Here is a 13,494-nt window from a genome sequence, read left to right on the forward strand (position 1 = left end):
AGTCACAGCGCTTTTCGAAGTACTTGGCTAACTTAAAGTAACGCATCCAAATTAACCCCCTTAATAAGAAATTTAAAATAAATATAAAGTTTTGCCACCCCCTGAACAGTCACTCTTTATGTCGCCATTCTGCCGCACTTAACGCACTTAATCCATGGTCACCTTTAGTAGCAGTACCTTACCTTACCTATTTCTGCCGCCAAGCAGTAATGTCAGCATTAGTGTGTTCCGGTTTTGAAGGGTAAGGGTGCTGGTGAAATTACAGGCACATGGGACTTGTCAACTTGTGTCTCAGGTGGACGGGCGCAGTGGCAGTGCCCCTTAGATCTTTGCGATTTAAATCTAGGAGTGGCACTGCAACTGTTATGGACAGGCGTGTTACCATCAGGCGCACGACTTGTTCGTCCCGTTACTTGATATTATAAAAAAACTATGTATTTTCTTAATTAGGCTTTGCATGCAACTTTACGGTGATCATTTTGAAAGTGTCGCTCACAGAACAATAAATACAGTAGAAGTGGTTAGTTAGCGTCTAACGCGTGCCAACTATGGGTTTCGAAAGAGATATCTGAGCTCAGTCCACCATATTCGATTTGTATGGTATGGTTGTGTCATTCTTTCGTGCAAATTCTCTAAAATCCTATAAAAATGCCTTAATATGTGCTGTTTGGAAAGCAAAAATGATAGCTGCACCAAAAATACTACCCGTGGTCGTATTTCATATCATCGGAGAGTTTTATTTTAATAAATTAAAAATTTTTTGTTTATCGAAATAATTTGTTTGTTACAAAAAACGAAAGTAAAGCTAATACTCCCTGCAATATATCGCTTCTTGTTTGGAGAACTAAATTAATAACCCTAATTCGTCGTCGTTCAACAATTAACCACTAGATGGAAGCACGTGTATAGAAATTTCAATATAATATCAAAACGTCGTAACTTGCAATAATAAGTATTGATGGTATTGAACTTTTAACGATATGCCAACAGGGTAAGTTTAAATCCAGAATTTGAAACTACGACCAATCATTATCAAGATTTTGTAGTGTTTCAAAGTTTAAGAATGTGTGAGTTTTGGCGACATCGTTTCTAATAATAATCGAGGCTTATGATCCTTCCATTGTTTTTTTCGTCTGTGTTGTCGCTCCTCGAGTGATAAACTTTGTGAGTTCTTTTTTCAAAGTAACGCAAATATTTTCGAGCATGTTTGAGAAACAGTCTACTGCACTAATAACTGTGATAATAATTCAGTGGAACAATTTCTACTCACGACGTCTGAAAGTTGATCTTGGTCCTATCTAGAGGTGCAATGGCGGTCTTGGCGATGGCACCAGCTAAGGCTCCGGAGATCAGTGACGTCACTACTGTCGCAGCGGGGCTGAGAGACGTGTGGTTGTGGTCTTCCTTGTGGGTTGGCGGTTTTGATGAGGGCTCTGTAGATAAATGATTAATGTAAAGTCACATAGGGTGAGACAACTTAAGGTTCAGCGATATTGTTCAATACTGAGCATAAAATTTAACAATAATAGTAAATATTTTTAAATGCTAATATAGCAACACCGGTAATTTTTTGTTGTGGTCAACACCGGTGGTAATTTCTCTCTCTCTCTCTTCTATATTATTCGTAGTGTAACGAGCATTAGTAGCAGTAGAGGTCCTAGTGAAACAGTTTTTTGCAATTTAAAGCTCTGAGTGGCACTGTAACTGTAATGGACATGCGTGTAGCTTACAATCACGCGCACAAGTTGTTCGTCCCGTCACTTGATGTTATAAAAAAAATCTTTATTAATAAATAATGATTAATAACGTTTCTTAGCATTTTGTTTCACAGATATAATTATTTCATTTATTTGGCTCAGGTACCTAACACAAACTAATAACTATAACAGGTAGGTACATAAAAGAGTGTAAGTAAATTTGCATTCAATTTACAGCTATGCACAACATTTGGATAAGGGATATACATTAAAAAGGGCTTAGCCTTCTACTTTATAATCTCAGTACAGAGTACTAAAAAAACCGACCTCAAAAGTACGTGGAATTACATCTATTTGCCAAGTTTTATTGAAATATCCCCTAGTTCGCCACTATACGGGACTTGACACAGTAGATAGTAAAAATCGGTTCTCACTACTCAAAGTAAATTGAGGGAGAAAAACGCCTTGAGTTGGAGAATAGCAAAATCAACCATTAAAATAATAAATCTTTTTATAATAAAATTTAGGCCCTATTTATTAAAATGAATCTTCATGCGTGAACACAGCCACCCTTACAGGTGGATGATTTTCTACAAAATTAAATGGGACCACTATGGAGGCACCCTCTTTCCAGCAAAAAAAAAGAATCATGAAAATCGGTTCACAAATACCGGAATTATCGCGTAAATATTAAAAAAAACTATACAGAATCACAACTCAATATACAGCTACTTCTAAAAGTTTTATGACTCGATATGAATATTCAAATTAATATTTAAAATGTAATACAATACAATAGACAGTATACAATAACACTTAAATTTAAAGGAAAAACATTCGATACAAAACAGTGTACTCCAAAAAGTCAACAAAGTTACCATCTGTAAGCTAATAAATCGGTGAGACACGATTCTTTACATCACATATGTTGCTCGTAAGTAGCTAAAGCACTTGTGTTATGGAAATCGGAAACAACGACGATATCAGAAACTGAGTGTTCTACCCCGGGACAATATAGAAAAGTTAGTTTTCTACATAGATTTAGATGGGCTCGAACCCGGAACCTCAGAGAATGCGACACCATGAGAACCGACGTGTAAGCCAATCAATCGCGGAGAACATCATTTATTTTGAAAATCCAGACCTAAGCGGTCGGTTATTGATATCACTCATCAATGAAATTATTGTTCATTGAAATCGTGCAACATAACGAAATATAAATCGATTATTTCAGCTTATATTCGCCGAGACCTTTGATCTAGACACTATCATGTCATTATTTATCAATAACAATACGTCAAATGTGGCATTAAAATGTTATCATGACAATGCATCAGCAGTTAATAAATAATCAGACAAACTACCGTTGTCATAGTATTACGTATTATTTTTAACTCTAGACGCAAAAAGAGGAGTGTCTGTCTGCGTGTGGGTCTGTCTATCTTAAGGTGGTTTTCCATCGGCGAGGCGAGACGATAATACAAATTTGTAAGGCAAAATTTCAATTCTCTCCTCGCGTATCTTCGGTGGAAAAGATCTGGATTGACGAGGATGGACGAGATTAGAATTTAAATGTTTGTTGATGTAATATTGAACCGTATTGCTGCCGAAATAGAGCATTATACTGTTTAACGGAAATCTGATTTCTCGCGCGAGCACGCGATGGCTATTAAAATCAATCGCGAGATTGTGGGGTACGTAGTACATCTGATTCTTCTTCTGTTAACATTATCTAATAATAATTTACAAAACATGTTTCTTCAGCCGCGAATTTATGCTTTTTACGCTATATGAACCAAACAGCACTGAATCTTCACTACTCATATATTATATATTGAATATCAATTCAATAAAAATTTAAATACAATGAATAGCGACATCTCTAGCCGGGGCTAGTAGCTGTAAAGGTATCTAACTGGGTGACAAAATCAAAAAATTTAAGCTTTGTAGTAAAGAGGCCAAATTAACGCTTTTTAAAGCATACTGTCAAACCTTTACACGTGTAGTCTTTGGGTGAAGTTTAGTAAGGTGACCCTATACAGCTTGAGGGTGCAGTATAATAAAGCGTCATTAAGCGACATTACTGCTTGGCGGCAGAAATGTGTAAGGCGGCAGTACTTCCCTGGACGAACTCTATCACAAGGAGCTCTACTGCTGATAATTTGTTGTGGAAAGTCACTAACGTATTGTACAACAATACGCTAAATCCCTAAGGCGAGCCGTCGACAAATTATGGGACGTATGTCTTGATAGAGTAAACAAACATTATTAAGTTGTCTTGCAGGTTTAAAGGCACTGATAACTTTGATAACGCATGGTGATAAGAACCGTTTACAAATTCGTCGTTTACATAGGAATATTAACGCGTTATGTACGCATGGGGACCTCGTTGAGAAAACTACGGGATGTTTAAAGATTGACATGTTTATTTCAATTTGACGATCATGGCTTTTTTTATGATACCAACTGACGAACGGGCCGAACAAGTCGTGCGTCTGGTGTTAAGCGACAAGTCTGTCTGTAGCAGTTGCAGTGCCACTCAGAGCTTTGTATCGCAAAGATTTGAGGGCAATGCCACAGCGCCCGGCAACCTGAGACATAAGTTGACAAGTCCTGTTTCCCTGCAATTTCACTATAGTCTGTCTTTTTTGAAGACGGAGTAAAATGACAGTTCACTGCGCAAGAGTGTTGCCCGCTTGCGAGCAGCTAGTGATTGCAGTCGATAAATATTCTATCGACTATCGATGGGATATTAGTCACACTTATATGGAATAACTAGCCGAATTTGTGTCATTTGAATCATCCTCGACCAATTACTTTTTAATTAATTAATTAATTCAACCAAATACTCAGCACACACAACAACAATGTCGTAACATTCACAATTCAATCATTTTTGGCAAAATTTTATCTTCTTCCACAATTTATCGATAAAACCATCGACAACAACGACATGACTATTTAAAATTTTATGAAAACAGGCAACCCCACAAATGTGATTTTACTCCGTCTTCAAAAAATACAGACTATAACATCCCACCCTTCAAAACCAGAACACAGTCGCCAGTTGTAGCAACCGGCGACAGTGTCCGATTGCCGCAACCGCAATTTGCATGAAAATAGAGTATTCGCTTCTAGTTGCCGGATGCTTGTATCCAACACAAGACACGTTTGCGCGGCACCTAAACGAATTTGTAACATCGCGGTGACGACTGTCAAGGACAGCCAATCCATTTTTGTTCCTCGTATTAAATATGTCAACGATTGCTTTTCATGAAAAACAAACACTATTTTTCTTAACATAAATAACATTTTCATAAATGTACTGTGACGATAGAAAATTATCTCTCATAGACACTGGGGCCCAGATTGCAAATAGTAATCGCACACGATGGCGCGTGCAGGCAATCTCGCGCGCAAACCTATACGCTTCTGATCACGTGACTGTTAACAGGGGGCTATTGGGTGTACGAAAGGAACCTACCCGCAATGACGTACAAATTGTATTCCCAGTAAGTCTATCGAATCCTGGGCAACAATCGGCACGATCGGCAAAACCATTCACAACGATTCAGCATAGCGGCTACGTGTGGCGTGATCAGCGTAACTAAATTCTGGGCTTCGATAGCATAGTACAAGCCATAGATACGACAAGAAGTAGAAAGGAGAGGGTGAAATTATAGACACACGGGACTTTTCAACTTTGTCTCAGAGTGACGAGGGCGTTGACGCTACGCCAGCACTGGGTGAAGCTGAATAGTGCCGAAAGACGGGTTTACGCCGCACTGGTGTTACGTCGTGGTTGCGCGGGCATCTCCGTCGTGTGAACGCTGTGTGTGTGTTAGCAAGATCACAGAACAAAAAAACAATACAAGTGGTTAGTTAGCGTCCGACGCGTGCCAACTATAGGTCTCGGAAGACCTATCTGAGGTCTGCCATTTTCGCTTTGTATGGTATGGTTGTGTCATTCTTTCGTGTAAATTTTCTAAAATCCTAGAAAAATATCTTATTGTGCTGTTTTGGAGTGCAAAAATGATGGCCGCATCAAAGATTTTGCCCGTGGTGGTATTTCATATCATCGAAAAGTCTTATTTTAACAAATTTTAAATTTTCTGTTAGTGGAAATATTTTTTTGTTACAAGAAATGAAAGTAAAACTTACACCCCTGCAATACGGTCGCTTCTTGTTTGGAGAAGCAAATTAATAACTCCAATTCGCCGTCGTTCAACAATTAACCACTAGATGGCAGCATATGTATTGAAAATTTAAGAAAAAACGTAGTAACTTGCAACAGGTATTAATAGTATTGAGCTTTTAGCGATATGCCCATAAGTTTAAATCCAGACTTTGTTATTTCTTTGTAAATTTGAAACTACGACCAATCATTATCAAGATAGATAGATAGATAACACGTTTATTCAGCACAAATACAAACAGAAGCAAAACATTTACAATCACTTCACAGAGTATAACATAAAAGCACATAGAACATTCATTATTAATTTTATACACATTTATATAAAACACATATTGCAAGAAAAACAAATACTGTGAGAAAAACAAACAAATACTATAACAACTGATAAAATTTTAAAATACTTATGACTACAGTTTGTGCTGAAATGGCCCTGACTCAGCATAAATACTGTAGACCGAGAGAAGTCAAACAGAGCTGGTTTTCTGCCAGTACCATACGGTGAGCGATCGCAGCCCAGTAAGCCATGCCACCAAAGTGCATCACACGCAAATATATATACCTAACTCTAAATACTAATAGCAATAAGTGTAAGATGTAAAGCAAACAATGTAAATAGTGTAAGTAATGAAGGTAAGCAATATAAATAATAATGTAAGTTTACAAACATAAATTAAATTATAACAATAGCCACCAAATATGAGCTTCAATATGATATCAAGCTTTTTAACCGACTTCAAAAAAAGGAGGAGGTTCGCAATTCGTCTGTATGTTCTTTTTTTTGTATGCATGTTACGCGATAACTCCGCCGTTTGTGAACCAATTTTGATGATTCTTTTTTTGTTGGAAAGAAGGTACCTCAGATGGGTCCCATTTCAATTTCAAGAAAATATTCCACCTGTAAGGGTGGCAAACTAGGGGATGAATGACTTTTGAGGTCGGTTTTTTTAACCGGACGTTAGGTTATGTAGTGTTTCAAATTAAGGACTTATGAGTTTTGGCGCCATCGGTTCTGATAGTAATCGAGGCTTAAAGCACTTCCATTGTTTTTTGTTCCATGGACAAGACGTTGTGTGAAATGTGGTGGGGTCTCTAAAAAGCTTTGAGCGACACTGCTACTGTTACGGACAGGCGTGTCGTTTACCGCCAGACGTACGACTCGTTCGTCATATCACTTGCTATCATAAAAATAACTTAATATCGGAGGCATTAGGTATAAAGCAAAGGCTACGGTCCAGCAGCCGAGACCGACATACGGTCTTTGTTGTAACGACAATGACCGGAAACGAACGCAAATGCATGTGGACATGATAGAATTCATAACGTCGCGTTGAAGACTATGATACCGGAAACCCAAAAACAAACTTAAAAAAAAATTCAACCAATTTCAAACACGACAAAAAGTCACTACACTAAAAAGCGGAAACTAACAAATATTACAAGAAATGGAAAGATGTAGACGATGTCTTACAAGTCCACGTCTATCCGAGAACCTTCAATTTGTGAGAGTTCAACAAACGCACCAAACATGCTTATCAAATTTGAGCATTTCCCTCGATTTCGTTTGGATCCCCTTGACATATTCTGACTTGATGACAATGGGACCACCTCGAGAGTATACCGTCACGAACACAAAAAAACTTTTCAAAATCGGACCACAATTGACGGAGAAATCAGTGAACGTACATAAAAAATACAAACGTTGAACATAAACCTAAAACCTCCTATAGGAAATGAAACTATTTAAATCGCGTATATTTGTTTTTTCAAACAAACCGACGTTTCCCGTCGTCCCGTGGTCACGGTTGCCTCAACCGAAACTCAAAAAAATAGTTTCATTTCCTATGTGTAACAATCGCGAAAACTTAAGAACTCGATAAAACCTCCTTTTAAAGTCGGTTAAAAATAAAAACACATTGTAAAGTTATAATTATTAATACATAGATCATTTAAAAAAATTCCTAGCAAACCGTGTCAGACGCTTTGCCAACTGAGCCACGGAACGAACCAGCGGACCTCACGAATTTTTCTAAGTGCTTGTTGTTGTTGATAAAAACTCATTTTAAAGTTTCTTGCCAACTTTGATGAGCAAAACAACTACGCCAATTAGGGAATTCCCTTACTACCGGAGCAAGTCACTCCGGGACATTACCCAGAAAACCGACAAATCGACCCTGTGACCTGTGTGCTGTAGCTGAACCAACGAGGTCATTGTAATGTTTATTTGATATTTTTTGTTTATTTGATGATAATGATGTCTGCCTAACGTAATCGCCACTTGAAGCATCCCACTGGAATGACGCAACCGTTTCCATGTTTATATTTGTCTCGGCTATTTTCAGTTGTTTTTCCACAAAATATCGAAGTCACAACAACAACAGCATCTAATATAGTTATTACGTTAGGTTAGGGGTTTTTAAATTGAAATTAAAAAAACCCGATATAATGTTGTAATCAACTGAAAACTAGATCATGGAAAACTGTTCTTTTTACTTCTGCTAAGTTATTAAATGGAATAAAAAAATACATATTTTTTGTCTTTGCACACGTCTTAAAATGGCAGTCACAGGAGCCGGCGCGAGTGTCGCGAACCACAGAGTAGCGGCCGCTAGTGATGCGCCGTAATTTTGAGTAATTAGAATCAATTAAAACATATTAATTAGTGCTGCAGTCTTATATTTATGTGGTTAGGATTTTTTAATCAGAGCAAATACCAGATCCCTAACTGATGGTACGGATAAACCATCTTCCATTGTTGAAATTAGGATGTTTGTTTTTAATTTCAATGGCTCCTCGCAGCATGTTGGTTAGATAATGGACTTCTTTTACAAAGATCTGGGGTTTAGAGTGTGTAGGTTTATCGATGACATGCTCGCTTTACATTTCGTTTCAAATCATCTAATTTTATCATTATTTTTATTAGACAAACTTACTAATTCTATTATCGTTGTATTTTATTATAGTTTTGTCTGCATGATTATAGTGTATTTATACGAAATCGTAAATATATTATTGCATGATAGTCACGTAAAAACTATGAAAACTTTGTATGCTGCAAGACAGATCACAATGATTCAAAATGTATTCTTGTAACGCCTTCATAACCTGCGTATCACAATAGTATTTTAAGCAATCCTTGCATGAGGTCCTTAAAGTAGAATAGCGTGTTTACTATTTTATTTTATTTTACTAATGTAACCATAGTATACGGTATGAGATTTTAAGACCTAATTATTTAAGGGTCGTATTCTAGAACTCTACGTCACTCTACGTCGTCAGGATTTGAGTATGGTTTAAAGCACTCGAAATCATACTCAAGTCCCTGCCATTAGGGTCGTATTTCAGTGCTTGTGTTTCCAGTGCAATCCTGACAGGAGCATTCGAATACGACCCTGAGTAAATTAAAATAATGAAACACAAACAATATTTAATGTAATTTTGTAACAATCCACGACAACAAACTCAAACGAAGGCAAACAAAGGGTACAAAACATAACCTCAGTACAGAGTACTAAAAAACCGTTCTCAAAAGTACGTGGAATTACATGTATTTGCCAAGTTTTATTCCGATTCCGGATTCATCCCCTAGTTTGCCACCCTTTGAGGTGGAATATTTTCTTCAAATGTAAATGGGACTAACGAGGTCCCGTTATTCCAATAAAAAAAAGAATCATCAAAATCGGTTCACAAAGCGGAGTTATCGCGTATCATACGTCCAAAAAAAAATATGTAGTCGAATTGAGAACCTCCTCATTTTTTTTAAATGGGTTAAAAAAACCAAAGAAATAGAAGTGTCCGTGATTGGCCAAATACCGTTTATATTTTAACCAATCAGGAGACTGTAGAGCGTTTGAATGGCGTCATAATATTTGATTTGTGTTTCATTACAGTTACGAGTTACACGCGGTTCGTGAAACGCGTGATTGCATCGCTACACTTGCGATTTATAGGCGATTGCATCGATGCAAACGCGCGACTGCGTCGGTACAGTCGCTTATGTTGAATAATCATGTACGAAAAATCTGTATAGGTTCATACACATTACTTTGTTTTGTTAATTGTACATTAGAAGTGAGAAGTGAAATCGTTTAAAACGTGTATCGCATTTGTATCGCGTAGATATTCAAACCATATTATTTTGTATTGCAAAAACGAGCGATTCGTTCTGTGTACCGTCTAGGCTCTCGGGTTTCTCCCAGGGAAAAGTTTAAGGAGACTGGTATCATGAGTGCCCGTGCATGCCCGTAAAAATATACATAATTTCAATAAGAAAGACGATACACGTAATATTAAATTTAGAGTCTAAGGAACTAAGTCCAAACTTACGGTACCACGATTTCGAGGTAGACGATCACGATTTAGAACTGTATACGTTTTTACAATAAGATTCCGGAGCATATATTAAGATTATCATTTCCTAAGTTTAAAAACTACATTCAAAACATTTTTATTGAAAAATCATATTACAAAATTGACGAGTATGTTTTAGATAAAGAAGTGTCGAAGGGACGACATGACTCCAGAATCAACACAAATTTGATTCAAAGTGTATTCCGTAGCATTTAAGTTTGTTTCATAAGAACCATTCCTAGAGATTCTAGCTCGTTCTCTTCAGGGAAGTCAGCGTGAACGAGCAGTAGCTTAAATATGACGTTTTCAAGTGTAAATTTATTTTACCTATGTTATAAATGATTGTATCGCGATTGTATCGCGTTTGAATCGCAATTGCATCGCGTTTGCATCGCTGCCTAAAGTCGTCGTGTGTAACCGTTCTAATACTTACCAAGAGGGGCATGCGCCGGCTTGTCATCGTGCATTAGCGCCATCCGGGTCTGTCTCACTGCCATACTTCAGCTGTAAGATGCAGGCTATAGGGCTCCGCCCTTTCAGCCGGCCCTCATCACATTACTGGTCTGTAAGGACAAAAAATTTCACATAACTAAACCTTATTTGTTAATTGACTGCAAAAAAGGTGTATTCTGGCAATTACTCCGACATTTGTGAACCGATTTAGATGATTATTTTCTTCTTGGAAAGGGGGTACCTCTGTAGTGGTCCCATTCAAATTGGGAGAAAATATTCTACCTCTAAGGGTGGCAAATTAGGCAATGAATCCGGTTTATTGGAATGGTGTGGTGTGAATTGGAGTGGTGGAATAATATTCCAGCACTTTGAGGCCGAGTATTTGAAACTACACCGAGACGCTGCAGATCTATGTTGTATACGTATTGTATAGTGTACGTGATTTTGATCCTAGAACGTAGTTTAATCACCAATGTGATTTGAATTTACCAATGGGAAAGGCAGGACGCCGATCTGCTTGCTAGATTCACCGAACTTCACGTCCTGGGAGCTCGTTGAACTGTACCATAGTAATTTCATTCATTCGTTCATTCATTTTATTTTCTTTATTTTTATCTATAACTTTTGGACAATAGTAGCATAGATATGTTTGTAAATGTACTACAAAGTAGCGATGAGACGAGTTGTATTTGTTTCAACTCGAGTTACTCGAGTTGACTTGAGCTAACTCGAGTTACTCGAGTTGACTTGACTGCTAACTCGAGTTAACTCGACTCGGTGTTTGACAGAGCAACCGCGAGTCGCGAGTAGAACTTAAGCCGACGATTCACCGATTTGGACACGATCGGCCGGCCGACCGTGACTCGAGGGTGACCGCACCGAACCGACTGCGCTAGCTTGAGTTCACAAAGTGTAGCTTGAGTTGAATCGTTGTGGGAGTAACTCGAGTTAAATAACTCGACTCGCTCATCTCTCGCGACTCGAGCGTGTTCTGAAGGTCAAAGACGCGCAGTATGAATGAAGTATTCGGTTCGGCGGCGGGTGGGGTGGCTCAACCGAGTTAGCTCGAGTTCATGAAAAAGTAACTCGAGTTGACTCGTTATAGGAGTAACGACTCGCCCACCGCTACTACAAAGTGGACTGTAAATTCTTCAATAAATGATTTTTATTATTTAATGTGTAATAATTGCGAAAGAGACAGACACTGACAAGTATGATCGTCTACACATGGAGCAAAATAATGGATATGTCCATCCAATGGGCAATGTATAATAAGATTCCAATAGATATTCAAAATTTGTCGTTTATGAGGTTTAAAACTATAGTGAAACAAAAACTTTTCTTTTTATTACATCTAGTGACGGGACGAACAAGTTGTGCGCATGATGGTAAGCTGCTCGCCTGTCCATAACAGTTGCAGTGCCATTAGGGGCTTTAAATCGCAAAGATCTGGCAGTGCGCCTCAGATCTTAAGTCTCACTGCGCCCGTCGCCCTGAGACAAGTTGACAAGCCCCATGTGCCTGTAATTTCACCGGCACCTTTACCCTTCAAAACCGTAGTACTGCTTAGTGCAGGAATAGGTAAGGTGGCAGTACTACTATGGACGAACTCTTTCACACGGAGCCCTACTGCTACTAAATTTATAATAAAAAAAAACTTTATACTAAAGGTTATTATTATACAGCTTCTGCGTACTTGGACGACAAAACTCCGTGATAGTAGCCCGTTTAGCTCTTGCAGGTAGTCTCGATCTAAGATGTTTAAATTAAATATTGTAATGCATTGTATTACATTGCATACGCTTATCACTGCATATATGTATCAAATGAATTATTTAAGTGTTTTATAAATATAAGAGAACACACCATACTACATTACAGAAATATACACGTAATTTATTTTAGTTTAGACGCGACACACACGTCCGGTACTCACTCGGTTTTAGGATCCACTGAAAATCAGCGTCACAGCCATTTCCCAGTGGTGACATTAGCTGAGTGGATCCTATTACATACGCCACAGTCGCACACATGACATCTACTTAGTACAACAATAGTGTTGACCAGCTTTGTGGTCGCATAATTATTTATTGCTAAGATTTTATTTTTAATTAATTTTATTTAGTCTTCTTTTTGTTATTCATTTCCTGTTTGTTTTAATTTAGTTCTGTTTTATTTTTTTTACTTTTTATTTTTTACTGTTGTGTTGTGGTGTTATGTAATAAATGTATTTATTCTATTCTATTATATTCTAATGATAAATGTATTCAAATGTATATTTACAAAGAGCAACCCCTAGAATTTCTTACTCATTCCTCTCAGGGGAATCTGCCTTACGAATGAGCAGTAGAGTTTAATCAGTACGACGATTTCAAGTGTAATTTGCTGACCTATGAAATAAAGATTATTTCTCTTTGACTTTGGAATAGTGTGAACGCTTTTTGCTGTAACATTTGTCGAATAGACAAAACAAGACCAATACTTTGTCACACATGCTATCTACATATGATGATTGTTTGCCAAATATATCAAGTAGGCAAATACAAATAGCCATCATATGAACTCGAAATATAGCCTTACGTAAAAAATATTGTTTAGTATTTAAACGTTAGTGTTTATCAGATAAATGAATAAATCGAACGATTCAACTGCGCAAAAGCTGCGACTGTCCGACCTTCACATAATTCTTTTGTTGTTTAAGTGTGGTTATTGTAATGTCTTCGGAATACTTATTTATTAACCGACTTCAAAATAAGGAGGTTTTCTTAGATTTAAGTGTTATTGTATTACATTTATGTT

At 37.5% G+C, this 13,494-nt stretch overlaps 1 protein-coding gene across 1 annotated transcript in view; it reads right to left on the bottom strand.

The window, feature by feature from the left end:
* Positions 1-12,063, bottom strand: part of LOC113234375 (mitochondrial coenzyme A transporter SLC25A42-like) — a 16,485-nt gene extending 4,422 nt beyond the window's left edge. The window contains exons 1-3 of the mRNA XM_026469685.1: positions 12,048-12,063; positions 10,676-10,805; positions 1,271-1,433 (exon numbers count right to left, since the gene is read on the bottom strand). Coding sequence (XP_026325470.1) covers positions 1,271-1,433; positions 10,676-10,739 — 227 coding nt within the window. The 5' untranslated portion in view covers positions 10,740-10,805; positions 12,048-12,063. The remainder of the gene's footprint in view (positions 1-1,270; positions 1,434-10,675; positions 10,806-12,047) is intronic.
* Between the last annotated feature and the right edge of the window lie 1,431 nt (positions 12,064-13,494).

Source organism: Hyposmocoma kahamanoa, unplaced genomic scaffold (genome assembly GCF_003589595.1).
Source record: "Hyposmocoma kahamanoa isolate Upper Pololo Valley unplaced genomic scaffold, ASM358959v1 84, whole genome shotgun sequence".
NCBI classification, from domain to species: domain Eukaryota; kingdom Metazoa; phylum Arthropoda; class Insecta; order Lepidoptera; family Cosmopterigidae; genus Hyposmocoma; species Hyposmocoma kahamanoa.